Raw genomic sequence first — 27945 nt, forward strand, 5'->3', positions numbered from 1 at the left:
TTATGCTTGGACCCTGCCCCCACTCTGCTCCCTCCGAGAGGGACAGCCACAGCCAGAGGGTCTGCCCCACCACCAGCTGCAGTCCCTGGAGAGGTTCAGAAGTCACCTGTGTGTGTGAACAGGGGCCCAGACGCACAGTGCAAATGGTAGCTCTTAAGAGCAACCTGCGAAGGATTGCTTTACCACAGACCCAGGCCCAGGTTTTTCCTTTCTCTGACACGTGCAGAAAGGCCTGGAAGGGGCCGGGTTGGTTTGTTTTATAATAGGGGGTTTCTTTTCCCTGTGTGTGTTTTTTACCCTAGGCTTATTTATCAGGAATGGCGCCTCTGGTTCTTCCCTGGTGTTGCTGGAAGCTCACAACCCTCCACAATGTCCGTGCGTCACTGGGGTTAAACAGGAGTTAGCAACAAGAAGAAGAAGAAGCCTTATTCTCCGCTGCCTCGCCCCGTGGGAGCTCATTGATGTCTGTGCAGAAGGAGTGCACAGTGGGTGCATGTTGCACTGTCTTTACAGGTGTCAATGAGTAAAAACTCCGGGCAGAGGGAGCCCGGGGGCGGGGCAGCCTGGAGCAGGGTAGGGTCCAGGCAGCCGGTAGCAGACACTGGCGTGCTAACACATGGATTCATTATACAGCTTGCCACACTGAACGAAAACCTCAGCGACACGGGAATTCTCAGCAGCGATCTCCCATGCGACGGACTCGGCCGACTCACCGCTGAGCAAAGTCAGGCCGTCCCGTGGGATGCTGGAAGGGCAGCAGCAGAAAGGCCTGTTAACCGGCCCAAAGTGCTTGAGTGCAGCTGTGCGAGTTCAGGGGGGCGGTCCCCCCATTCTCTGCTCCTGCAGGGCTCACAGCCTCCTCACATCATGGCGTTCTCCTCCTCCTCAATCTCCCTGTCCACCTCGATGGCCGTGTTCTCGTAGCTGGTAATTCCTCCGTATTTCCTCATGTGGACCATCAAGGGTCTGGGGGACTGGCTGCCAGCCAAGGTAGCCACATACATGCCGGTTCTGTTCTCCTCCAGGGAAGGGCCCCAGTCCGTGGCTGGCCTGCTGGCTTGCTGGATTCTCTGTGGTTGGAGATGAACATCTGTGTTACAGAAACAGCTGCAAGGCACTAGGGCCCAGCAGCGGTGACAGCACACCACGTGAGCTTTAGACATTGCCCCAGCAACCAGCGCTTTGGACTACAGCTCCAGAACCAACAGGATCTGTCATCACAAGGGGGCACCAGACCTCTCCAGCCAGCCCACAGGGGGCGCTGTCATCACAAGGGGGGCACCAGACCTCTCCAGCCAGCCCACAGGGGGCGCTGTCATCACAAGGGGGGCACCAGACGTCTCCAGCCACGTGTAACCACCAAGGGCACCAGATCACCGCTAGCCAGCCCACAGGGAATCTGGAAATTGAGCCTGAACGGAGCAATTGAAGCTCTAAAGTTGCCCCAGCCACCACCTGTGTGGGATCGAGGGTTTGCTGCTGCCCTGAGCCCTGTTCCCAGCAGCTGGGTCTGTGTTGGCTTCTCCTCGGACCATCCCCCTGTCTCATTAGCGCTGGTGCGGCACTAACACACAGCACTGCCATTTCTCCCACCATCCTCTCTAACCTGGCCCGGAGCACGGTGAAATTGCCAGGGAACACTCGTGCCAGCTGCATCACTACCCCTGCTGGTGCTGCCCTGATGCTGGAAGATTCCCCTGGCGAAGCCAGGCCTAAGGCTGCCTGCAGAAATTCTCCAGGGACAGGCCGCCTGCAGAAGAAAAAGGGGCATCGTCCCTGTTTGGAAGCACTCCCAGAGCAGTGAATGACCCTGCATCCCGGCGCATCAGGAGCCAGTGGACTCAGGACCTGTTGCTCAGGGGTCTGAGGTACTATGCTTTACCCGTCAGGTCATGGCCTGCTCTGCCTCAGGGATAACCGGCAGGGTGAAAGGCTTTGAGGAGGGCAGCACCCTGTGAAGCAGCTGCCCACTATTATTCTGCTTGATGAGAGCAGCAGGGCTCAGGGGGAACCAGCCTAGTGCAGGAAAATCACCACCCCACTCCCCCGCACTGCATGGCTCTAATGAGTAATCACCTGCTCCCAGCTGCAAGCAACCAGCAGACGCCCACTCAGGCACAGAGGGCAGAGATTGGCTGAACCACCCTTCAATTAAGGATGGGAGAGGCAGGGCTAGTCTTGTCCCAAGGCATGATGGGAAGGCAGCTGAGTATAAAATACCCCCACAGTTAACTTTCCAGGCAGCTATTTGAGGGTTATGGGGAGAGGCTGGGGGTCAGAAGTAAGTGGCTTGTTATTTGCTATCGTTTGTCTTAGGGCTTGTGGCTCTGCTATGTAGTAAGTAGGGACCTAATAGGGACTTTCCTTTTATTGTATTAGTCTGTATGAAGAGTGGGCCAAAGCAAGAACCCAGATTCCTGCCTCTTCTGCTGCCAAAGCTGGAGAGAAGCCTGACTCCAGATATGCTTTGTCACTTGAGCCCTCTCAGGGGTGTGCTTTCCTCTGTCAGGGAATGGGAGTAATTCACAGAAAGAACAAGCGCTCCCAAGGAGCAGGGGTCTGCCTCTCCGTTTGACACAGCCTCTGGGAGCCGGGCTGGGGTGCTACAGGGGCATAGGCCACAGTGAACTGGAGATCTGTGCTCTCTCCCTACACCCTAGGGCAGTGGATCCCAACCTGTGGTCCAGGGCCCCCCAGTGGTCTGCGAGGCTACTACAGGGGGTCTGCGGGAAAGAAAAAGAACATCCTCACCAAGGAAATGTACAATTTCAAATAAAACTAGGAGCAGATGGAGGTTAAAAAGGGGTCTGCACACTCGAAAAGGCTGGGAACCACTGTCCCAGGGGATGTTTGGCTGTAGCCCAGAGTCACAGGTCTCTGCTTCTGGGCAGTCAGGAAGGGTGTGGGCTCCTGGAGTGTTGATGCGTTGCTTGGAGTCAGAGATCCAGTTGCTATGGTTTAGTGTTATCTACACAGTGACTGTAGTTCCTGTCAACAGGGAGGGGGAATGCTGTGAAACTTACACAGGAGTAGCAGTCACTTCGGAGCCTGGGCCAGAAACCGCTGGTCTGATGGGCCCCACGCACACCCGTCCCCTGCTGCTGTGCAAAACCTGGGTGTCTGAGTCCACCCCCACGCACAGTCAGGGCCCTTCCTAGGAACATGTGCTCAGCTGTCACTCAGAGATGCCCTGCTCACAGAGGTCTCCAAGACCTCTCTCTCTCTCCATCTCTGGTTTCAGCAGATAGTAACTGTTTTACATTGAAAGGGGCGTTGGCTTTCGAGGCAATAGAAGAGCCCCCGTGGGTAATGAATATCTGACCCTGCGGAGCCTTAAACACTGACCCATTAAGACCCAGCATTTGGATATCGGCGGGGGGGCTTATATCTGAGCAAACTAACTGCATGTATTATTTCAGTATTTTTACCCTTCGTTATTCAGGCCATACGACAATGAAGACAAGTGGGAAGTACTACACTTAGGGAGGAAAAAATCAAATGCATAGCTACACACTGGGGACTAACGGGCTAGGCAGCAGTGCTGCTGGAAAGGATTAGACTGGGTCACAAATTGCATCTGTCAACTGTACGATGTGGGGGCAAAAAAGGCAAAGGTCACTCTGGGATGTATTAACAAGAGTGTGATAACTAAGACGTGAGGTGACTGTCCTTCTCTACTTGGCACTGGGAAGGCCACAGCTGGAGGACTGCGTCCAGGTCTGCGCACCACACTGGGAGAAAGATACGGACAAATTGGAGAGAGTCCAGAGGAAAGCACCAATAATAAGAAGTTAAGAAAAACCTGAGCTGTGCGGAGAGGGTGAAAGAGTTGAGCATGTTTAGTCTGGAGAAGAGAAGGCTGAACAGTCTTCAAAGATAGAAATGGTTCTACAGAGGATGGTGATCAGTTGTTCTCTATGTCCACCAAGGGCTGGACAATAGGTAATCAGCTTAGTTTGCAGCGAGGGAGTTTTAGGTTAGATATTAGGAAACACTTTCGAATTGTCAGGGTAGTTAAGCACTGGAGCAGGTTGCCAAGAGAGGTTATGAAATCCCCACCACTGGAGGTTTTTAAGAACAGGCCGGACAAACACCTGTCAGGGATGGTCTAGGCTTACTTGGTCCTGCCTCATCCCGGGGGGATGGACTTGCTGATCTCCTGAGGTCCCTTCCAGCCCTATGATTCTCTGACTCGGGAAAGCCCCGGGCTGGGAATAGAGAGGCTTGAGAGAGCTGTGTATGGAAATCTGTACCACCTCTTTATACCTGGTCCTAGCCTCTGCCAGCAGAACTTCACTTTCCTGAAGCCAATCTACTGATTTTCCATGTTTGAATTGCATAGCCTGCTAAATGAATGTCTCAAAACGCCCCGAGAGCTACTGGACACTTCTCATGGAGAGTCAAACACACACATGGTGCTGTTCCCTGCTTTCTGCTGTGCAGCATGCACCAGGAACCCACATTCAGCTACGCCCAAGTATTAGCCTGCATGCAAAATAGGGGCGAGCTCCGGCACATCCGTGCACCCTCCCTGCATGTGAGATGCATTCGGAATCTGATGGGATGTGCTGCCCTAGCCTATGCAAAGCACTAGAGGGTGCCACACACCACTGTAAATACACTGGAAGGTGCTGTCCTGCACACCAATTCCCAGGATTCATGGCTAGGAGGGCAGGCGGGATTAGACCCAGTACTTCCCAGGTGAGGCCTTTGCCCTAGCTGGGGCAGATCCATTAAATCCTCCCTTGCAAAGGTCAGAAAATATAGGCATGCCGGGGCGCTCGACTCCTGGCATTCTCCCTAGGGCCAGGCAGGGCTGGTGGGAGAGCGAACAGACCCAGAGACAGCCGCGATAACCCTGAGGGCAGCAGGATTGCCCCAGGAGGCAGGCTGCAGCGCTCAGCTGCAGGTGGGGAAAGCCCTACGCTAGCCCAGACTGAAATGATGCTCAATTCTCAGCCCTCACAGCTGGGACCGGCCCTCTCTGAGCTCTGGCTAGACGGCTGTGAAATGAGCAGGAAAGGGTTGTCTTTCACCTAGTAGGCCTGAAAGAGCAAGAGTTCATGACACAAGAAAACAGTCTCTGGCCGTGCGGAAAGCTGGGGAACGCAGGGAAGGGAAGAGAAGCCCTGGAGGAGCAGAGGCCCATCCCTTCTGACAGGCTGCTGCACGCACGCATGCTGGATCCTTGTCCGCCACTTACCTCCCACAGTGTCCCTTCTTCTCTGAGCACCGCAACCACCATCCCGGCGGGAATCAGCAGGCAGGCAAACAGCCCCATCAGGATGCCCAGGACCTCGGCCCAGTATGGGAAGCGGTAACTCCCGTACTCTGAGGGCTGGTACTTGATTATATTGTACACCAGCAGGGCCTGCAACACAGGGAGAGTCAGGGTTTATATTCTGCTGGAGCCCTCTGGAGCAGCGCGCCAGTAAATATGTTCAAACCTGCCGGAGCCCCAGTGCCTCCCGCGGGGCAGAAGCCCCGAGACCCCTGCCCCGCAACTGAAGCCTGGAGCCCCGAATGGGGAGGTACGGGGTGGGGGTGGGGTCTGGGAAATAATATCAGAGAATTTAAGCCCTGGAGAGGGTCAAAGGGATGAGTCCTTCCTGGGCTGTGTGTGACCCAAGCACTCCACAGTGCCAGCTAGCGGGCGAGGGACAGGAACCTCCTGCTGCTGGGATGTGCACGTCAGTTCACCAAAGACCAGCACGTGAGATCACAAATGAAAGCTGGGGTCACACTGATCACGCATGTCTTTGTGAGCGGTCCAGACAGAGACTACATCAGGACAGTGTAGACACTGACAATATGTTCTTAGAGTCTGTATTGCAGCTGAGGTGGAGACGCAGGTGTTCTGTCAGCCGAAAGCTGGGTATGCACCTGTATCTCCGTTGGCTAGACCAAGTGGGTGAGGGAATATCTTTTACTGGACCAACTTCTGTTGGTGAGCGAGACAAGCTTTTGAGCTATGCAGAGATCGTCCTCCGGTCAGGGAAAGGTACTCAGAAGCCACGGCTATGCAACAAAATGATGTCGCCTTCACTTATGTCGGCATATAGCCACCCATGCAATCGCTTGTGTGTGTGCACGCTTGGCTCCGTGTGTCGGTGGCACGCGTCCTCACCAGGTGCGCGTGTATCGTCAGTGTGGGAAGCTCCTGAAGGCCAGTACCAGTCAATGTAAGCAGCGCGGCGTCTACAGTGACACTGCCTTGACCTAGTTCCATTGACTGTGACTCTACGCCGCACGGGGAGGGGGTGTTACTGAAGCGGGGTAGAGAGTCCCTTACGTCGCTGGGAGACAAACGTAAGTGAAGACACTTCCACAGCCAGGTCGAGGCAAGGCAGCTTATTGACCTAATGGTGTGGGGCAGACCAGGCCAGAGGGTCACAGCTAAAGACACGATTGGACAGATCGTTTAGCATAAGTATTTAGCACATATTCTAAGGGACCATTCAAGGTGAAGTGACCCATTAACACCCCTGTAGTCACAGGCCAAAAGGGGGCTTAGTGGGTTACAGGTTGCTGGACTAAATTATAAATCCAGTGTCTTTAGACCCTGCTTTTTAGTGTCTAGCAGAATTACAAAAGTCAGCTGCCAGGCTCACCTTCTGAAAGTGCCGTGCAGGTTTCCTTTGAGAATGGGGACTGATAAGGCAACTATAGCGTGATCACTTGGCGGAAAGTAAAACCAACATGAGTCCTGTAGCACTGCTGTATACAGACTAACACGGCTACCCCACTGGAACTTTTCATTTTGGTGGAAAGTGTTCACCCGCCGGTGATAGAGTGCTTTTGTCTTGTATCGGTTTCCCGTGAGCGTTCATTCGTGAGCATAGTGATTGACTGGGTTCACTCACAGAGTTGTTGCTGGGGCATTTAGTACGTTAGATAAGGGACACCATATGTTGTGACAGGCATGTGTGGGGACCCATGGATCTTGACGGGTGTGTGGTGGGGGGGGGGTGCTGATCACTGCAGCAGCAGAGACAGGTCTGCAAATCTGATCTCTGGACGTGAATTCGGCATTGTAGCTAGCCCATTGGGTGCCCATTTACATACAAAATTATTGAAGAGTGGTGATGTCAACAGGGGAGCAGCACACAGGCAAACAAGCCAGGGGGCTTATCCTGCCTCTGAGGATAGATAACGAACTCTGGGGATATAAGCAGAAGTCAAAGAAGACACCCTCTTATCCTGCCCCTAGGAAGTAAACGGGCAGAGCTGTTACATTCATGAAACCAGGATTGCAGCCAAGGTGGGCTGAAGATGTTGCAAAAGGCTTTGGGTGAGATCAACTTCATCAGACAAGAGGTTAACCTGACAGTTAAGTTTAGTCTCTAGAAAGCATGCTGCGATTTTGTCTCCAGTCCCCTTACTCGCTATCACTTGAATCTTGGCTCTTTGAAAATAAACGAGTGACTGGTTTCATGCTCCGTGTAGCTCGGTGCGGTGGTGTGAAGCGAAGTGCTGGGCCTGAGTTGAATCTGACAAGCTAGTGTCTGTATCGTGCCCTGGGGGATGGCAGACCTGGCATTTCTGGGAGTGTTCAGTGGAGAAGGGGGGTTGAACGCTACAGGGGAAATGCTTCAAAGGGGCTCGGCGGCTGGGGTGCACCCACTGTTAACCAGCAAGGCAAAGCAAGGGCTGGTGTAGCCCAGAGGCGACTGCTTGGGTGGCTAATACACTGGAGATGGCAGGGAGCTGATACCCCATTAAGCACAACCAAGACACCCTCATGCTGGCAGCAGGGGGGTAACAAGGTGACACCCAGACCTGGGTACCCCGAGGACCATCACAGGTGGGGCATCCAAAATCCTCTGGGGGTTTCACACTCAAGCTCAGCCCTAGAACTTAGTAACACCCTCCCCCACTGCCCCCCCCCCCCAGTAACCTGGGCTTCCCAGACTGGGATGAGAAGGGGCTCCATGGACCCCATTGAGACAGCGCAGGTTGGAGGCCCATGCTGACTCTAGGTAAAAGGACCGTTCCATGCTGCTGGCGGAAAGGAGGAGCCAGGGCTCTTGGGGAGGATTTTGCCGCAAAGGGACTAATCCAAATGGAGCTGAGACCATAACGATGGGGCCTGGACAGAGTAAGGGAAGCTCAGCAAACGCTGGCCAGGTCAGACCAGTTACCATCATCGTTGCCGGGGACAGGAACATCCAGCAGGCTTTGAAGTACAGCCCTGGTTTGAAGCCCAGCATCATGTGAATATCCCGGCAGAACCGCTTCATGCCTAGAGAGAGGAGGAGGAGATGGCATGAGACATCAGCCCGCACCTCTAGCTCGAGAGTCCCCTGGGCTCCATGGAGGCGCGCCATATGCTGTGTGAGCTCAGAGCTTGGGCTGTGTCTGCCACGGGGGCCGAGAGAGCCAGCTGAACAAGTCTCCTTCTGGATGGTGTGATTTCCTCTGCTCTGAGCTCGGGGAGCACAGAAGGGGTTTAAACTTCGCCAGCACGCCTGCCCTCTGCCATTGTGACACAAAGGTCTCTGGCTTGATCTGGAACTTGCACCCAGCCTCATCAACACCTGGGAAGCCGCAAGAGCCTTGAGTGGAGGTGTCTAGTGTTCTGTCATGGGGTTTGTCTGCACAAGCTGGAAATTACACCTCCTGCTCCAGTGCAGACACCCACTGAATCCACTAGTTTCTCCTCCGCAGGCTCTGGCTCCCATGCCCTTTCAGCATGAACCTCTAGGTGTTTCACCATGTCCCCTGCTCAGGAGAGTCCATGGAGGCTGGCTCTCCTTACCGTAGACACGTGTCACCACTAGGCAGGTTGTAATCACCACCACCATGAGTCCAAAGCTGGCGCTGTAGTCATCCAGCAGGACTAGCCAGTACATCCCTCCCTGGAAAGAGAGAACAACAAGCAGTCCACCCCTCCTCGCTAGAGCTGGTCAGCAATCTCCCACCCACCCTGCCTCGTCTTTCAGGGTGAATTTTCTCATGCCCCTTTCCTGGTCACAGCTGGGAGGCCGAGATTCAGGGGCTTGAATATTCACAGGAAGCTAATGCCAAAGGCACCTGCCAATACATCCATCCTGCTTGCATGCTCATCCAATCAGGGGCCAGAAATAATGCGATGGCATGTATCAAACCAATCAGATTTTGAATCTCGAGTATGGGGTACGCAGTGCAAATTATTAATAAACAAAGGCTCTGCTGCTTGGATAAATTATATCCTGAGAATGATTCACTTGGCACTGATATCACCTACCCTCTCTGCTCCCACGGCCCTATCGGGTGGGACGCTCCATCCATCTCTCTTCCTGGCCCTTCTCCCACTCAGTCGGAGTCACAAGCGATCGTGGATCTGACACACTTTCCCCTGGAAATCCTCACCTAACAGAGCGCACAAACTCCAGGCCAAGTCAACTCTGACAAGCCGGCTGGTGGGACAGATTGCATACCTCTGTCGTGAGAATGAGCCCCATCAGGTACATGGCGAGACAGATGATGGCTGAGAAAAAAGCCTTCTTGGGCCGCAGGTAATACGGAAACTCGTCTGTCACTGCGGTAACAATGGTCTCCATGAAGGCAAACTGCACATAAGGGAAAATAGGATGCCCTGAGCCAGCGGGCTGTGTGCTGGCTGGGGGGGGTGGGCAAAGTACCTACCTTGGCACACCGTGTCCTTACCTGGCTGTCCAAGCCCAGGGTCAGTAGCATGAAGAAGAAAAGGAAAGACCAGAATGGAGACAGAGGAAGCATCGTCATGGCCTGGGGGTACACCACGAAAGCCAAGCCGGGACCTAGGGGATAGGCAGAGGATGGGACAGTGAATAGGATTGTACGGCATTGGGCAGGGGCTGGGACCATCCGTATCCGACGCGGCTGTTACTGTGGGGCAGGCGGAGGGCGTGTGGCAGCCCAGGGGGAGAGAGAGGTGTCTTACAGGAGCAGACAAGAGGTGTTCCCGTGCATGGGATCTAGCAGGAGCAGGCAGGGCCGGCGCCGTAGGATGGGGCAGAGGACCAGGCTTTTTTAATGCTGTTGTTTTAGGTAAAAAGTAGCGGTTGCCTTTTCTAGATAACCCAAGGTGTCGCACAGGGCACTACAGGCAGGGACATCCCCGCTCACAACAAGCATGTCATCCCCTCCATCCTGCTGGCGAGGTATCCCATTCTTACCAGGCTCCCCTATTACCCATGGCCCCAGGCTGTGTACAGAATTGTACGCTCCACACAACCTTGGAGCGGCACAGACTGGGGGGGGCTGCCTCTCCCTAGCAGGAGGCACTGTAGGGGAGGCTACACAAGGGTGAGCAGCTCAGGCACTCACCGCTTCAGCAGACTATCTAGGGAGCCACTGGCTGGTAGGAGCTCCAAGCTGTTCCCGTCCCAGCCTGCCCTAGCTGGAGGCACGGGAGCAGCATTGGCTGAGGACGGAGGAGGTCACCAGAGCCTCCGTTCTACCCGCTCACTGCAAGAGTGCAGGCCTCCAACAGCTGGGATGAAGCCAGTGTGGAAACGGACTGTAGCCCTTTGAAAAGGGAAGCTGAAGGATCCCAATCTCCAGAGAGGGAACCTCTGCCCTGCCTGGTCTGTTATCGACCCGTCGAGGCCCTGAACAAGACAGCTGAGGATGATGAGCGCTCCACTCCCCTCCAAACCCACTCATCTGTACCGAGCTGCCATTGATACAACAGGCAGTGCCGGCTTACGGAGCCATATTGCTGTATTCAGCCGCTTGTCTGTCTGTCGCAGCCCCCGCCCCAGCAAATTTCCCCCCACCCCACCCCCGAGGTCTGTCCTGGGAGCTGCAGCTGCACGTGCCGGAGATCGTGGGACGTGTCTCACTAAGTAAGCACCAAGGCCTTTCACCCAGGGCCCGTTCCTGTGGGGCCCGTCGCAGCAGCTCCTGCACGGATGCACGTGGGTGGCTGATGTCTCTCATAAGGTGCTTGCCCCTGGCCCGCAGCCAGGAACGGCCTTTGCAGAGAGCCGCGGGGAGCGAGAAGCAGGCTCTGCAGGCTGACGATTGCTTCCGTGCGCTGGCCTGGATTTGGAAGGCGAGGCCGGTGTCCTGCTCCCTCCCTCCATGTTTCAGAGCCTCCCCTCTGTAAGTAGCACCCTCCGCACCTCCACCTCTGGGCCATGCCTGTCTCCAGCACGCTAGGCAATGAGCGTCCCAGGGGCCTGACGGTGCTCCCCAGCTGTCTCTCCGTGGAAGCATGAAGGACTGGCATGGCACCCTCAAGCTGCCCGTCTCTTCCTCCTGGTGTTCCTTGCTTTCAATGACACCTGGCCTGGTTTTGCTTCAACGAGTGGCTCACCTGGTCCGACAGGTGTCCAAGGAGACGTATGGCCCACCTGAGCCCAGATTCCTCTGTGGGACTCCCTGAGCTGGCCCTGGCTGTTTTATCAACCTAGACCCCCTTTGTTACAGTCATAACACACCCGCTGACACTTGGCTAGCAGCTAGGACATGGCGTGACGGCTCCCTGCACATGGGAAAGGCTCAGAGCCTGACAACGGCACAAAAGGTACCGCTTTGGGGAGTTGAGGAGAAAGAAAACGACAGGGAAACAGCCAACATTACACACTCATTTCAGGTCCCATTAAGTGGCCGCCTAAACCGTGCTTCCAAATCCTGAATTCGCGGCAGGGCATTGGGTGCCGGCTTACCCGGTTTGCCCGGGTAAGTGCCCATTTGTGCAAGTTATTGAGGCAGCCGCTTCTGACCCCCTCAGCGGGAGCTTAGGATGGATGCGCGGAGGAGGAGGAGGAGACGGGAGACCTGGGCTCTAACGCCTGCGCAGCCTGGGGCTTGCTGCATGGTCCAACATCACCCACCGTGGTAATGTGCTTTGAGATCCTCCTGGGAATGGCTCTTGAGGATGAGTGCAAAGTATCGTGGTTATTATTACTGTCAACTATTACACCTGAGTCTTGTAAGGCACTTATAAACCTGCCAGCCCTACATACACGCCCCAGCCTGCACAGAGCCACACACACACACGTACACACACAACAAGAAAAGAGGGAAGGAATTTTTTGTCTTGGTCTGACCTGCTTTTGCCACTTGGTTCACAGGGACACCCAGCTCCTCCGACATGTAGCCCAAGACGGAGAAGATGGCAAACCCGGCTAGGATGCTGGTGACGGCATTGCCCAGGGTGACGATAAACGTATCCCTGCAGAATACAGCAGCTCCATCACTGTATTGCTGAGAGGTCACGCGTTTTCCAGGGACGTGAGAGGAGGCAGATGCTGACTGGGGTTTGCTGGGGCACAAGCTGGCCTTCTGCTATGAGCTGGGATGAGTGCCTTAGATAGCGGGGGCGTTCTCTTTTCTCTTTGCCAAGTTCAGGATTCGGGAGCCTAGAGGCAGCTCGACTTACAGAGAAACTAAAAGCGTGCGTGTGTGTGAAAGCAAGCGAGCAAACCCACATGGCCCTGGTATCAATTTGTAATTCTCATCTAGGGGCCATAGTAAGCAGGGCATCTGTGTGGGCTGGGAGGACCATCGAGGAGGGAGACAACACGGGGCACCTTCCCAGCCTGCTTAACTGACATCAGGGAAAATCCATGCTGGGGGCAGAAAGTTCAGCTCACACCTGGTTCTCAGCTCAGCTGTGAAACTCTCCTCAAGGCAGCCGACAGGGCAAGCCGTCCCTCGGCCTACGCTCGGGAAAGCAGCATTCAGTGCCTGGCTTGTGCAAGGAGAAGGGCCCCTCCTGCGTGTTTCTGCGGATGTGGGCGTCTCTCCTTACAGCTTGCCATTGAGTTCCGTGTATCCCTGGCTTCCTGCTTCCTTCTTGTATCTCCCTTATCCTGGCCCAGCCATTCTCTTTAAAGAGAGAGCCTGTTGGTGCACCAAGATCTGCAGCTTCCATTCAGGGAAGAGGGGTCGTATCTAACTCCAAGGGCCTGGGTCAGTTTGAACCCCACCGTGAGGATCACCCCCCAGGGCTCCCCGCCATTTTCTGCGTGAGGATTGGAAACCCACCTGTAGATATTCTGATGGAAGGTGTTATACGATGCAAAGGTGAGCAGGCCCCCAAAGCCCACCCCAAGGGAGTAGAAGATCTGCAGAGCTGCCTCTATCCACACCTGGGAGGGGAAAACAAGAAAGGAGAGCTCACTGCACTGAAAGGACGGCGAAGCTCAGCTCTGCGCTGAAGGATAGTGCTTCCCAGGCCATGATCCCTCTGCTCTTGACTGACAGGCTGACTGCCTTCTAAGGAGCACATCTCCACCCTTTGTGTCTGCACCACCAACGCTGATTCCAGCCAATGCTGGGCTCCTGGGTAAAGTGAGTGCAGCTCCCGTGGACCTTCACTTCCCGGCTTCCTTCACAGAGAATTACAACATGCTCCAGCAGAATCCAGCCCTGACCCGGTGGATCTACCCTAGCCACGGGTTTGGAGTCCATCTCTGGACATCTTCACCTCGCTCTGAAATGAAGAACCACTGGATCTGGAAATACCCACAAGGAGGAGGGAATTCAGCCTAATTGCTTATTGATTACCGTTCCCTAGACTGCTGCACCAGCACCCTAAAGAAGGGAGAAGGGAATCCAATCAAGGGGCTTCCCGATTGGCCTGCAACCCAAAGGCGGACAGTTGAGAAGAACTGCATTCGGCCTCTTGGTTCATTCAGGCTTGAGCTCATCTTTAAGTGCAGCCTGTGCTGGGCTTTCCAACAGCTGCTATTCTCGGTGTGATGTGTTTGCCCTACTGTACGCTGCTCAGTGAGGCCCAGGTTGCAGGGATCAGGTTGGAAATGATTTCCTAGGTTTTCTTTGCTACTTTCAAAGCCAGGGAATGATTTTCCATCTTTTTTTGCATGTCAGTCAGCTGGCAGGAGTGATAATTAGAGCCCATAATAACCAGATTGACCTACCACGGCATTAAACGTCCTCACACAACGGAGGCTTTCCTTTTACGCACGTCAGCTGTGGGGATTTCGCCAGGTCACAGATCTGCTTTGCGGGCAGTCATCACTTGAAAGCAGCAGCCTGGATCGCGGCAAAAAGGCCGGATCCCAGCCTGATCCTGGTAACTGAATCCCACCGTCTCTTAAAAATGCCCGGCCTCCCCCCACCCGCCTTCTCACCTTGGAAGACAGCAGGTGATCAAACTGGGGTGTGAGGTAGAACTTGATTCCTTTCCAGGCCCCCTCTAGTGTCACGCCCCGAATGAGCAGCATGAGCAGAATGAAATAAGGGAATGTGGCAGTGAAATACACAACCTGCAGGAAGAGAGGCTGGATCTGAGTGAAGCTCAGCGAGACCGTCCCTTAGCACACTGACATACAGGGAGGGGATCCTTGCTCACGGCACAGCACCAGAATCACTTGCAGAAGAGATGAACCTTTTGGGGAGCTTCTCTGTTCAACTTAAAGTCTGCTTCACTTGCACCTCACTGCTGTGTGGGTTTATGATCCGTGCAGCACAAGGTTGCCTGGGTCATTGTGCGGTATCCATGCAATTTACTGTGGCACAAGGCCGTGCTGATTCCATTTAAAGCACAGATGTGTCAGTAAATACAGCCTAGCCCTGAACGCTGGGTAGGCATTTGATGATCTGCAAATTACCACCCTCTCCAAATGATAGATGACTGAAAAGATCACTTAACACCACCAGGTTCATTCTTGTGGAGCGAAAGGCTGGGGGCCGCAGGAGAATAGTGACTCCTGGTCTTACCTTGCCGGAGGATTTGACTCCCTTGAGGATACAGAGATACACAATGACCCAGGAGAGTAGGAGGCAGAGGCACAGATTCCAGCGGATTCTCCCAGGATCCCCGATCCCAGAGCTCCCTTGGATATGCAGAACATAGCGACTAGGGCAAAAGGAGACCCATTAATAAGCAGGCAGTGTCCTCCCTCCAGCACATACCAGAGACCAGATCTTCTTCCTTCGATTCCATACTTTATGCTGCGGCAACTTAGAACCTGGATCTAACCTTGACTCTGCCAATAAAAATGATACTGAAAATCCCTTTGGATAACAGCAGCCAGGGATTGACTCCTGTGTGCGGGGCTTTAAAGTGCATTCCTGACCACGGGTTAATGAACTGAGAGGTCCCCGGGGAAAGGCTGGTTTTTAGGTTAATTGTCTCAAAGAAACTGTTTTGCATAGGCTACGTGTGCCATACCCACAAGGCCGTGTAAATTAAACCTACTGCTGGGTCACATGATCATCCCGAACCACGTGAGACACCAACATGGCCAGAGAGCTCAGATGTTCTTGACCGAGCAACTGAGAACATCCCTCCTCCACCTTCCCTCTGCCCGAATGGGCACCTGACGTGGCATGAATTTCCTATGGCCCGATCACCCAAGTGTCTGGCCCCACACCAGCTGCCTAGCAGTGCTGGAACGGGCACATTTCAAAATGACGCGCAGGGTGTTTTGCACAGCCACAAAAGCTGTTCAAATTCTAGACTTTAAAGAGTCAAAAGCAGAATGAGAGAGGGACAGAGAAGGAGTGAGTATAAAATACAGTGGAGCCAGTCCTAATGGTCATCCACTAACCCTGGCCACCTGTCCTACGTAACGGCCAGTGAAACTTCAATCCCACCGGTGGTTATCTCAGTGTACTACGCAGCCACCTGTCAGAACAGCCAGCAACATACCCAGGCCTTTGGTGACTAACAAACAGGTTTCACGGAATGAAAAATACACCTGTAACAAACCGCGATTACTTACAGACAGACACGATCAAACCCAGGTCCCCTTTCACCACGTGCCCCAACCACTTAAGCTACAGCTTCCTGTATCTGTGAGTAAATAGCAGCCTGTTAGCCGGTGGAGCCAGCCATGAGACGGCACCGTGATCCCGGGTGCTAATCCGGCGTACTACATCTACGACCACTGTCTCAGTGCAGTGATGCAGTCCAGGCTGCGCCGACGCGCTGGTGAGTGCTGATGGCAACAGCCCCATAACTCACCACGCCCTGGGAGAGTGTAGGTGCCCATCAAGCCATAGTGTGTGTGTTGCAGACCCGTCACCGCAGCTCTTGCACCAGCCTCACTCTCTGCGACCCCTGCCCCGCTCTGCCCTCGCCCCCTCACCTCCAGTACTCCTCGCTAGGGCTGACCGTGTTCGTGATGTTGAATGGGACGGCGGCATTCCTGGCCTGGATGAAGTGGTGATCCAGGCAGAGGTCGGTGTTCCACCAGTTGCCGCAGTGCTGCCAGGGCAAGTTGTTGGTCAGGGACGCGAAGAGGTAGAAGAGAACATACGCAATGATCATGTTGTAGTAAATGGCCACCAGAGAGACGATCAGGATCGTGCCCATCCCGACACCTAAGGAAGGGGAGATGGAAACACAGCTCAGTGCGATGGCAGAGACACGACACCCAGGCATCTCTCTCAGGCACTGCTCAGCTCCTGCGATGCTACCGCTGGCATCCTAGTGGCGGGCACAGCCCTTAGTACAAGCAGACCAGCTGTTAGGAGTCGAAAATGAATCCTAAGCCACAGTCATGAACTTAGGTCAAAGCTGAGCCGCTAGAGCAAACTGTGCATGAAGGAAAATTACCCACCACAGGGTGGGATGTTGCATGAGGGCATGAAGCATCTTCCAACAGGCTCACGGCTTGCTTGGCTTTTCCTGGCTCAGACCTAGTACTGAGAACTCTGCTCCAGGCTTTCCTCCTGAGGTAGCTTTCAAATCACAGGTACCGGAGCAGAAATGTGATCTATACAGAGGGGAAGCTGCCCTCCAGTGGGGAGGAGAGAACTACTCTAGCTTCCTGTAGCCAAGTGTCAGCCAGAGACACCCGTCTCCAGGCTCCTTTTCCCTTGTCAAAACTCCCTTTCCAAAGCTGAGCAGTGAACTGGGGTTTTACATTGTGTGAGAGAAACAGCGTACATGCGAACACGGACTTCATACAAACTTCCATTCTTTTTAGTTCTTACATGGGGTTTCATCTTGAGAGGTTTAAAAAGGAACTTTTCTCTTGCAAGGTGAAACTTTCAGAGATGTGTTTACCTTATTGCCCAGGCCCTGTCTACACCGATCCGGTCATAAGATGTTCCCGTTTATTTTTAAGTTTGCTGCTGGATGAATGTTGTGTGGCTGGTTGTCGCTACAGTCTTTTCCATCAGTTATTTTTACAGGATTTGGGGTCAACCTTTCCGTAAAGTGGCGACATAAAGCCACCTTGGGCTCTTTTCACCCAGATGAGGCCATGTCAGCTTTCTCCAAAGTGATCTTGTGTTCTGTACATTTGACCTTTGAGGGCCCCAGGGGGCTGTCACAGACTTAGTCTCTGTGGTAGACAAACAGTGGGTATTTTTTAAATTGCTTAAGCAGGACTTTTCTCCAAAGTCTCGCTATGGATGACCTAGCTCAAACCTGATTGGACCAAGTTGCATGGCCACGCAAGACCTGAAAGTGACGGAAGGAGCTTTGTAACTGGCTCTGAGGTTGGGCTTTAGGTGTCAGATAATAATTTAGTTTCCGTGTCGAAATATTTAAAAAGCTCCAAGTTGCAGATTCGATTGACTTTGGTGAAGCACTTTAGCTGGGGTTTACGACCAAATGGACAGCCAGCTCCTTAGATGCCACCTTAGACTTTATAAGGGTTGATTACTTCTTGTACTAATCAGATGATTTAACTAAATGTGATTTAATTCCAATCCAATAGTGAAACTAACTTGTTGCTTTGAACTTGATTTGCTGGTTGCATTGCTTTATTCTTAGATTAGTTTAACATTAGTAATAACAGCTTACCTTTGGTGACATGTCTTCTCCATTTTTATTTTTGTTAAATAGTTGTAATAACATTTATAAAATTGACACCGAGTCACATTTCTTTCTATAAGTAACATGGGCCCAGAGCCCTGGAGGACATGGATGGATAGATACCAGCTAGTCAACCTAAAAGACTGATGAGCTCCCCCTAATTAGCCTTTAGTTCTCACAGAAGATCAAAGGATGGTGATGCTACCATATCTCACCACCAGCCAATTCACCTCTCTGCTATGAGGGCAGGATGAAGGAGGGAGGAGAGGGCAGGATTGGAGTAGGTCACGCACCTTTAAAGAGTGGGCTTATCTTCCAGACTGCTAGTGGCCCCAGGCTGGAGAACTGGCCAAGGGAGAGCTCCATGAAGAAGATGGGGACGCCACATATAGCCAGCATGATGAAGTAAGGAACAAGGAAAGCTCCTATAGGAGACAAAAAAGGCATTGAGGGTGAGACTGGAGCGCTGGTGCTGGGACAGGAGATCAATTCAGTTATAAAGCTCCTGGAAGCCTGAAGGATCTCAAAGTGGCCGGAACCAAAGCCTGGAAGGTGATGTGCACCCACAACTCACATTAAAGTCAGTGGGGGTTGGAATCGCCATGGGCCTCTCAAGATTTGGCCCTAGATATGTAGGGATCCCGTCCTGCAATACTGGCCTTTCCACAGCGAAATGCAATTCCATCGCGACTGAGCCTCAGTTCTTAGGTCAAAGATTCAACTTCTGGGGCAATTTCAGCAGGGAGAATGTAATTATTGTCTGTGGGAATATGGTCGGGACCCCAGACTTAGCACCCCCACGCTTGAGAAAAGTTCCAGGGACATTTTAGTGAGCAGTCACAGCCTTAATTTTACATCTCTTCTGCAAAGATGGCACCTCCAGCAGCAAGGGGCCCCTTAGCCTCATGTTATGCTAGCTGGATACTGAATTCAGTGGGAAGCATGCTGTCTCCTGAATCATAACCACCTACTGCAGCATCCTGGGGATGTGGTAGAGGGGTCCAGGACCAACCCTGTCTTGCAGAAGTCAAGAGACACAGTTGGTTAGTTATTGCATTGCAAAGAATGTGTGACATTTGAGGTTGCACCAGTATTCATGCTGGGGCAGCCTGCAGGCTGGGGCAGGCCATTCACAGGGAGTGATTGCACAAAGGGCATGATTACAGACGATGCACATTTGTTCCATACGTGGGATGAATATTCATGGGGAATGTTTGCCAGGATCTACAGCGTTCTGGACGGGACCAACACCAACGTGGAGTGGCTGCGGAGGTGGTACCAAAGGCCAGGAGGGACTCCTAGATCTTAAGCCTGTCACAGCCCCATCCGCCTTTCCATTTTAAGGTCTTTGAATAGCAGGCACTTTGGGATGCTGTAGTTACAGATGGAGTGGGGCTTCCCATGTATAACGCTCCAGGGCATCATCAGATGAAGTCATGCCCAGTCCATGGGAAGCCAGTCCTGTACTGAGATACCAAGCCTCACAGAAGTGGACCAGTCCACTGAGATAAATCCCAGGCTGTCTCTTCTGGCCAGTCTGAATAGAGACCAGACAGATGTGGGGGAAACCATCTGAAAGCCGAGAACTTTCCAACACAACAGTGGCTGCAGATTCCCAGGCCTGGGAGGGGAGGGGAGAAAGGGACATAAGGGAGGCTTTATTCCGACATGAATCCCTCTCATCAAGGGGATGGAAGTGGTGCAACTGAGCCTGTTGAAGGGGATGATCAAGCATGTACCTCCCCCATTGGTGTAAGCTCTGTATGGAAACCTCCATACATTCCCCAGCCCCACACAGTATCCAATACAGGAGAGAAGGAAATCCAGCTTCCCGGTCCAGTTCCCTCTGTCTGCTGGGTACTCCATCTCCAGGTCCCCATCTCCTTGGTCGCTGGGGCTCATCAGCAGGTCTGGAGTTATGGGCTGACAGAGAAAGAGAAGAAGGAGGAGGGGAGTAATGGAGTTGGAGAGAGGCGAAAGAGAGAACGAATAAAGGATGGGAGAAGAAAGTGCAGGAGCGAGGATGAAGTGATGGGAGAATGACAGAAAGGCAGACGGGTTGTTGTGGAAATGGAGCAGGCGGAAAGGGAGGAGGCATGCAAAACAAGGTTAGAATTCATGCTGCCGAGTCTCCAAGACTGGCGACTTAAATATTTTTAAACCCAAGAAAGGGTCCCGTCAGAGCCCCCTGCACGGTCAGTTCCCAGAGGGCAGGCTGACACCAGTGACTCCGCAAGACGCTTCCAAGAGCCCCTTTGCTGTCGTTCAGTGCAATACCATCCCTGCTGCCTTTCTTCTTCCCACTCCTCGCCAAGCGCAGGGGGAAATCACAAACCACAAATCCTGCTGGCTTTTCCCAACCAGAACATTCAGAGCCAGAAGGGACCATTCTGAACAGCTTGTCTGACCTCCTGCAGTGCACAGGCCAACGTACTTAGGACAGAATGAGACGAATGATCGCTGCATTGTCCCAGCGTGTGATGTACTCACAGAGCCTTTGCTGGCGAAAACTGGGGTTGACCCTGCTTAAATCCCTTTGCGGTGTGGGACACTCCATGCTAAAAAGGCTGTATTTCTTTCCCATGCTTTTTGCATTCCTGTTGGCTTGAAGTACAGTGATTCAGTGATAACCATGTGACTGGGGTGTAAGATACTTTCCAACCTCATGGAATCTGACCCCTAATCTGCACAGTGCATGTTGCTATCAAATGGCAGGATATGAACCCTTTCCTTTCCCCCCCAGATCTCAAAGCCCTGCCGCAGCTCAGCGGGATTGTGAGGCAAACCTTAAAACACAGCTAGCTTTGGATAAGCCCCCAGATGTCTGGCTGTTTAGAGGAGCTTGTGCGCTTTGATCTGAAATTCTGGCTGGATATTTGGCTTTGCAATGAGATACCCAACCCTTCCTGGTGAGAGACGCTTTCTGTAGCCAAGAAGAAAGCAGAGCCTTAGTAAAGCTGAAGGGATTGGCTAGAACAGCAGTGTTCAACCTTTTTTCAATTGTGGACCTCTGAAAAAAGTTTGAATGGAGGTCTGGACCCCTTTGGAAATCTTAGACATCGTCTGCGGACCCCCGGGGGTCCACGGATCACCAGTTGAAAACCACTGGGCTAGAAGATGAAGGGTGTCCCTTACTTCATCTGAAGCCATGCAACCAAATGACCCAACCTCCCTGACAAAACATTGTGCGATGTCATCCCTCTGCTAGTACGTCCCCCAGCGAGGGCTCTCTGCCACCCGCAGGCATTGTGGATCAAATGTCTCTTGGCCGCTGCTCAGCTACAGGCTGAATGTTCTCAGTGACCAAGCTGCAGCGTATGTCATGGCCCGAACAGTGATGGCAAAGAGCCACCGGAGTCCAGCAAGGTGACAGGTGCAATGGGACCACAGACAAACTCACCGGCCAATAGAATACACGTGGACAGTGGAATTGTAGGTCCTCCTAGTTCGAGCCCCTCCAAAATTTGTAGTGGTCTCTTACAAAAAAAACCCAGATGGGTTTGGGAAACATCTGCATGAACAGATGACACATGGGGGGATCAGCAGGGGGCATCTGGTCTTGGTCTAGAACCCGTCTGGGTTGTGTGTTTGTTTTCTGCACAGGGGTGGAGAGGCAGAGGGCTCATCTCCCAATGCAGAACCCCTTTCGGACTGCACCCCAGAAAAAAACAGAGCAGCAAATAAAAGGTGGCTGGAAAGCGCCGTGCCGTCCATGCCCCGACCTGGCCCAAACCCTCCCGGCTCTCAGACGGCAGCCCTCCCAGCAGGTGTAAAGCTGACGAAGCCCCCATCCTGCCCCTCTGCCCCCTTCCATTTTTCTCCCTTTCTTGCAGCTGCCCTTTCCTCTAGCTCAACTGCTGAGTTACAGCTGCACAGTTCTTGCTGCTCAGTTTCCATGGAGACGAGGAGTTGTTCAAATGGAGAAAGCATGTGTGATGTCGCCAAACTGGTCATTAAACAACAGACCCGCCTGGTACGTGTGTGCTTGCCCAGATGGTTACATACCGATGTGCCTCACACCTGCCTAACACGTACAGACCTGCACTGACACACTTGCATGCCTCATGCACGCACACACACGTCTGCAGACCCGTGTGCAAAGACACATATATACACACATTGCCAGGAAAGAATATAAACCTAATGAAAAGAAGCAGCAGCACCCAGCAGTTTGGATATTTCTCTTTCAAGAGCTCTACCAAAAAAAACCAACCCGAGAAATCTAGATTGAGACCAAAATGCTTTGACTAAAAGAAAAAATGCAATGATTATTGAAGACACCATTAAAAACCTACCAGTCCCTGCTGGATGCCCCTATAACTATACAAGGGCTAAATGAAAATCGCCAGAAATTCATACTAAGGATATTGTGCCGCCCTGTTAATACATCAGATGAGTGGCTGGAACACAGCACTGACCACGGCTGTTTAACTTAGCCCCTCAGTTCAGAGACCTCCCTGGGGCATGGTTGCATCGACTAATTACCACACTACACACAAGCAGAGGGGACTTTTGCTCACAGAGGCACCTGTGTTAGGCACCGTTCGTGAAGTTCAATGGGGATGCTAAATGTGTGTTGCCGGGGGGAAGCGGGGGTTCATCGAACGCTGGACCTGCTTCAGACAGGGAGATCTGTGAGTTGTGGGGCCCGACCCAGCACAGCACAGGTGCGTGGGGTTGCATATATGAGGGCATGGCCGTAAGAAGTGCTGAGGGGGATGGGACGTGCAGCGGGACCTGATCCTGTATCAGTGAGAGCACTGCTGCCCAGCTGCCAAGGAAAGCCAGCCTGAGGGCTTGACCCAAAGCCCACTCAAATCACTGGCAGGTCTCCCACTGACATGAATGGGCACTGAATCCAGCCCTAATAAAGAAGCATGGAGTATGCACCTCATGGACATGCTGCGGTCACGATTGAGACTCTCTTTCCTCAGCAACGTCCGTTCTCTGTCGAAGCCCAGCCTCTGTCTTACCCTGGGCTCCTGCGAGCAAGGCAGCAGGCATGCAGAGAGGCTTTAGACATTTCTGCTCCGTGCACGGGGCTGCACGTCAGGCTTAGCTTTCCTCCTGCCTTGTGTAGCCTCCCTTGAAGCACAGCAGCCTGGCACACGGGATACAGCGTTGCCGGGTCATGGGCGTAGTGAAATACAAGCAGGACAGGAACTGACTGGCAATGCCCCTTAGGGTTATTTAGAAAAAGGCTTGAGGGTAAAAGAGGGGCCCAGACCCAACCTCACATCCCAGCCACGCTCTGAACTTCCTGGGATTCCCCCCAAATCCCATGACTCTGTGACAGGGCAAAGCCAACCCCCAGCTTTGGCTGTGAATTCTATAGCGTGGGCCCATCTCCAGCAAAACCCAACTCAGACGTTTATGGAAACGCAGTTAAGGAAAATCAGGAATGAAATCCATCGAGCACAAGCGATGTCTTGTTTTCTGTTTAACCTAAACTTCCATCCATTCCAAACACGTCTGGGGAAAAGACCTTAAACGCCCAACTCCTGGAGGGAAACTGGATCAAAATCAAAGGGAAAAGCTCTTGAACTAGCAGAGACGTGGCCCTGAAGCCAACACTGTAAAACCTTCCAGCAATTGTAGTGGGCTCCTTGGAGGAAACTTGATTTAAGACATAACAACTGTTCCAAGGTTCTAGGTGACTATGAACACATGGGATTGTGGAAAGGTTCAAAGGCCTGATCCTGTTATCCCGCTGCCATTGAGTTCAATGAGAGTTTTGCCAGGATCGGGCTCAAAATGTTCTGTAGCAAAACAGCATGCATAATGGGGAAAACAATTCTGGAGTCGTATGTTTCCGTGTGAGCTGTTATTTCAGGAACTAAATAGTCTCTGAATCAAGGTTAAAACAGATCTCGATCAGCTGCAGTGCTGGCTCATAGGAGCCTACGGAGATTTTGGAAGGGGTAGGAACAACTTGCCCGTGTGAACTTTTAATGGCTCTGCCAGTCACTTTGTCATCCAACGCAGTAATTTATGGGAAAGTGCATGAATGGGAAGAGCTGGACATGAGCTGGCTCCTGCTTTGAAACCTCGGAGGGGAAAAACGTAGAAAAACGTCTTCCATTGTGCTGGGCAGAGTAAGGGAAAAGGTGACCTAGGCAGTGACTTTTACAATGGGCAGAGAATCATGGGTAAGGAGGTGATTTTACTTTTGCTCTCTAAACAGATCTACACTAAGCGTATTATTCTGGGGAAATTCTGTGGCAGGAGGTCAGACTAGATGACCACCATGGTCCCTTCTTGCCCTGGAATCTATTAATTTAGACTTAGTTACTGTTTAGAGCAGGGGTTCTCAAGCCTTTTCATGGCGTGGACTACATATCAATAGCGAGATTATCTACTAAACCCTTCCCCTCCCATTCACTACAGTTCATCCCCACCTCCCCTCCCATTCCCAGTTGTACCATGTCCCCTCGGCAGCTACAGGAATTGCCGATGTAGAAAATATCACTCGACTATCTGTCTAGCTGTCTTGTAATGTGAATTGGCCGCTAGAAATAAAGAGAAGCCTGGATCATGTGACTAGCTCATGGCAGATAGATCCATGAATGGCTATTAGCCAAGATGGTCAGGGACACAACCCCATGCTCTGGGTGTCCCTGAGTCTCCGACCGCCAGAAGCCGGGAGTGGGTGGCAGGTGATGGATCATTCAATAACTGCCCTGTTCTCTTCATTCACTCTGAATGACCGGCCGTTGTCAGAGACAGGATACTGGGCGAGATGGACCAACGGTCTGACCTAGCATGGCCATTTTTATGTTCTTAGCTTTGGTCTCTGCAGACCATCAGAGGTCGATGGAGCACAATTTGAGAAGCTGTGTATAAGGGTGGAAATGGCCACGGTGGGATGAAACCGTGAGGGCAGCCGGTGTAAACAGAGAGAGAGAATGTTTATGTAGGTCATTCATTTTCAGAGAGGGGGAATTTAACTTTCAGTGAATTCAACTATCATTATTTGAGACAAAATCAATGAAGCAATAACTATATATAGGAAAAGATAAGCAAGCCTTCCAGGGGAGACGTGAGTGCCAGGGGCAAAGCGGCAGAGACTGGTAGAGCGACCGTATGTCTTCGTTTTACTAGGGCAGGCCTAGTTTCTCATAACATGTCCCGGGGCCCTAGGAACTTCTTTCACAATGCCTGAAACACCCCAGTTTTCCATTTCATCCCTCAAACTGCTTGGGCTTTTCATCGCTACAGAAGACGTGGCCGAGCCCAATCTGTAATCCGCTCTAGCGGGAAGAGACAGGCAGGATGAGCATCCAGGGTGATGCCCAGCGTTTGGATGAAGATAAAAGTTGAGTGGGTGCTGGCGACCCTTGTCGAGTGTTTCGTGATCCGCTCAGACGGGCATTACGCTGCGCGCTAAAGCGAGCGGGAGCAGCACCAGCCCACGCTTCTTAAGGCCCTGCCCGCTTCTCTTTCGAATGGGCGGTTGGGAGGCTTCCAAAATGGCGCCACAGGAGCAGCTTGGGCTTTGGCTTTGAAAGTGTGGCCAGGCCGGGGATGGGTGAACAGGGCCGAGAAAAGGGCTTGGTGCCGACGGAAAAGTGACACACACGCCAGAGAAGAAACAGAGCAATGGAGAAGAGAGAGAGCCGGGAAGCAAGAGGAAGAGGGCATGGAGGGAGAGACAGAGTCTGCAAAGTCAGGGCCTGCAAGCGGAGGTTTAGTAGTAGGTGCCTAGCCTGTGTGCGTGTGGATTCCTCCAAAGGGGCCGGAGAGGGAGTGGAGTGCCTAGCGCCCGTTGGATGACAGACCCCTCAGAACTCCCACCTTGTTTGAAGAAAACTCCCTGCGTGAGGCCCGGCGTAGCCAGGCATTAGGGCTCAGTCCTGTCTGGAAGCGAAGGGAGGGATGGGTAAGAGAGTCGCTGGAGGGCGACAGGCTGCTCTCACCGGTGAAGCTACTCAGCAGACATTGAGGTTGGGGCTGCGAGACACCAGCCTCCCTCCTGCTCCTGCTGGTGGTGCCACTGCACCCAGGAAATGGCTGCTGCACTCCTCCTTCCATCACAGGGAGGTCAGCACCACTGCCCCGTCACACTCGCTCCGTTGGGTGGTCCCACAGCAGGCAGGGGAGGGGAGGAGATCTGAGGGGAAAGGGGAAGCTGCTGATGGATTGGCAAGTCTCTGAAAAAGGGGGTTCCTCAGTATGGGGGGAAGGGGCCACGAGGGGACGACAGAGCTAGGGGAGGACTGAAAAGATGAGACGGGGTGAGACAAGGGCCTGGTCTATTTAAAACTATTCTGTAAAGAGGCCAGCTGCTTACCAAAGAGCCCTTCAGTGTTCTCTGTGTGTCGTTAGGTGGAGTCATTTAACGAATCCCACAGGTCTCCCTTCCGGTCTCCCGATGTTCCCTGCACAACCTGGGAATGGCAAAGAAGCCTGCAATCTGGCCAAAATGCTCTCCATGGTCCCAGAGCAGGAAAGCGCGCGCTGCAGCTGGCTAGCAGTGAAGCTCCAGCGCATGGGCAAGGGGGCTACTGAACCCGACAGGAGTGTGCCACAGAGCTGTGAACGTACGTTTCCCTTGCCACCAGTGTGACATTTCACCGCAGATGCCAGAATCCGATCCAGGGCGAATGGAGCATTGGTTCTCTTTTGTGGACCTGACCCTGTCTGGGAGGGGAACTCCAGTGCCAACGGCTAGTCTCGGGGGCGGGGGGATGTCTCTTTATCGGCAGAAAGTCCAGCAGATGGAAACTGAGGAACCACAGCCAAGTAAAGAGCAGCTGGCTGGGAGGGAGATGACCAGTGCCATGTGCCTGCCTCTGAGAGAGCAACAAGCCTGCTATAGCCCTGCCTAACAGAGCAGTGTCTCTTATCTCATGCTGCAGAGGCCCCTGCATTTCGCTCCAGAGGTCCCAGGTTTGATCCCAGCTGCCGACGCCCCTGTACGGGTCCACGACTGACCTAAAAGATATGTCTTAGAGCCAAGGTGGGAGCTGGTCTAGCCGCCTCTAGAAGGGGACAGAAAGCCACTCCCAGCAAGCAGGGATGACAGTGGTCTATAAGTCGCTCCCTGGGAGGAGGGAGCTCAGGCTGGCAACCCCAGAAGGGGGGGAAAGCCAGATAAGGGGGAAGAAGGCCCAGAAAACAGCAGCAAGGGGGTGGCAGGCCGGTACAGACTTGCTGTCGGATCCCTGCGCTGGAACCCAGCGTAGAGGGCAGGTCTGGTTCCCCTACCAGCCACAGGGAAGTAGACCAGGGGTGTTGGACAGGCCAGCCAGAAAGCTGGTCTGGAAGAACTTTGATTTCCCGGGACTGGGAAGGACCGTTGTGACCTGCCACGAAGAGGAAGCTGCAGTTCCGGAAGGGAGAGGGGCGGCAGGGCGACGGGCAGGACGGGCAGGGACAGGGTCAAAGGAGGGCATCTCCTGGCAAGAGCGAACCCCCAGAGTCGCCAGGAGGAGGCACCAGGGGCGGCTCTGGACCCTGGGAACTTTTTCTGCCCAAAGAGGAGAAGCCACAAAGGAGGCGGCAGGGGGAGGAGCCAAGTGAAGGGGGAGGAGCCAAAAGAGTCAGAGAGAGAGAGAGAAGGGGGCGGGGCGCGCCGGAGGATCAAACAGCTTCTCAATCCAGTCCCCTGGCGCGTCTGCGGATCCCAAGCCGGGCTGAGCAAAGCGAGCTCGGGCCTGCTTCCTTCCCAGAGCGCCTGCCCTCGCCTCGCCTCGCCTGTGCCCGGCGGGTGCGATGCCTGGGGGTGCCCCCCCCCCCCGCAGGGACAGCGTGTTCCCCGCAGGCTGCGCGCCCGCCCGCCCAGGCACAAGCTGGCGCCTCCCGGGGAGCCCTGCGGCGCTGGGAAAAGCATCTCTCCCAGGAGCTGCGCAGCGCCGGGCGCCGCCGGTTCCCCGAAGTAGCTGAGCCGGGGGTGCGCGGTGTGACGTGCCCGCCCGCATCGCAAAACCGGCCCGTTTGCAAACCCCCCCACCGCTGCCCCAGCGGGGGGAGGAGATGGAGGGCGGGGGGGCTGTGCCTGGTTTGCATCCCCCCCCCTCCCCTCCAACCCCGCCCTTGCTGCCAGCCCCCCCCGGCTTCCCCTTCCTCGGCTTCCCACGCCGGGGATTGCAGCCTCCTACCTCGCCGAGACGATGCTCCTGGACCTTCCTCATCCTGTTGCTGGCGCCCGGCTCTGCTCCGAGTTGGAAATTGCGGGGTGGCGAGCGGCGAGCGGGGAGGGGATGAATGCCGGCTGGCTGCGGCTGGGCTATCAA

At 53.6% G+C, this 27945-nt stretch overlaps 1 protein-coding gene across 1 annotated transcript; it reads right to left on the minus strand.

Moving 5' to 3' along the window:
* SLC6A7 (solute carrier family 6 member 7) lies at positions 1-27848 on the minus strand. Its single transcript, XM_067566438.1, has 14 exons — positions 27811-27848; positions 19450-19633; positions 18004-18135; positions 16032-16266; positions 14659-14797; positions 14070-14204; positions 12961-13064; positions 12021-12145; positions 9649-9761; positions 9420-9551; positions 8759-8858; positions 8142-8242; positions 5204-5371; positions 1-1070 (listed from the first exon to the last, which is right to left on the minus strand). Exons 1-14 carry the CDS (start codon positions 27841-27843, stop codon positions 861-863), a joined length of 1911 nt encoding a protein of 636 aa, XP_067422539.1. The 5' UTR covers positions 27844-27848; the 3' UTR covers positions 1-860.
* Between the last annotated feature and the right edge of the window lie 97 nt (positions 27849-27945).

The sequence above is a fragment of the Emydura macquarii genome, unplaced genomic scaffold (assembly GCF_026122565.2).
Source record: "Emydura macquarii macquarii isolate MOO-44397 ecotype Brisbane River unplaced genomic scaffold, CSIRO-AGI_Emac_v2 contig_2768, whole genome shotgun sequence".
NCBI classification, from domain to species: domain Eukaryota; kingdom Metazoa; phylum Chordata; order Testudines; family Chelidae; genus Emydura; species Emydura macquarii.

Bases quoted from the DNA above. Each gene is read 5' to 3' on its own strand.
- SLC6A7 (XM_067566438.1), bottom strand. From the start codon at position 27,843: ATGAGGAAGGTCCAGGAGCATCGTCTCGGCGAG. The intron at 19,634-27,810 runs GTAGGAGGCTGC...TTTCTCTGTCAG, and splicing joins AGGAGCATCGTCTCGGCGAG to CCCATAACTCCAGACCTGCT. The intron at 5,372-8,141 runs GTAACTGGTCTG...CCTGTGTTGCAG, and splicing joins TGTCCCCGGCAACGATGATG to GCCCTGCTGGTGTACAATAT.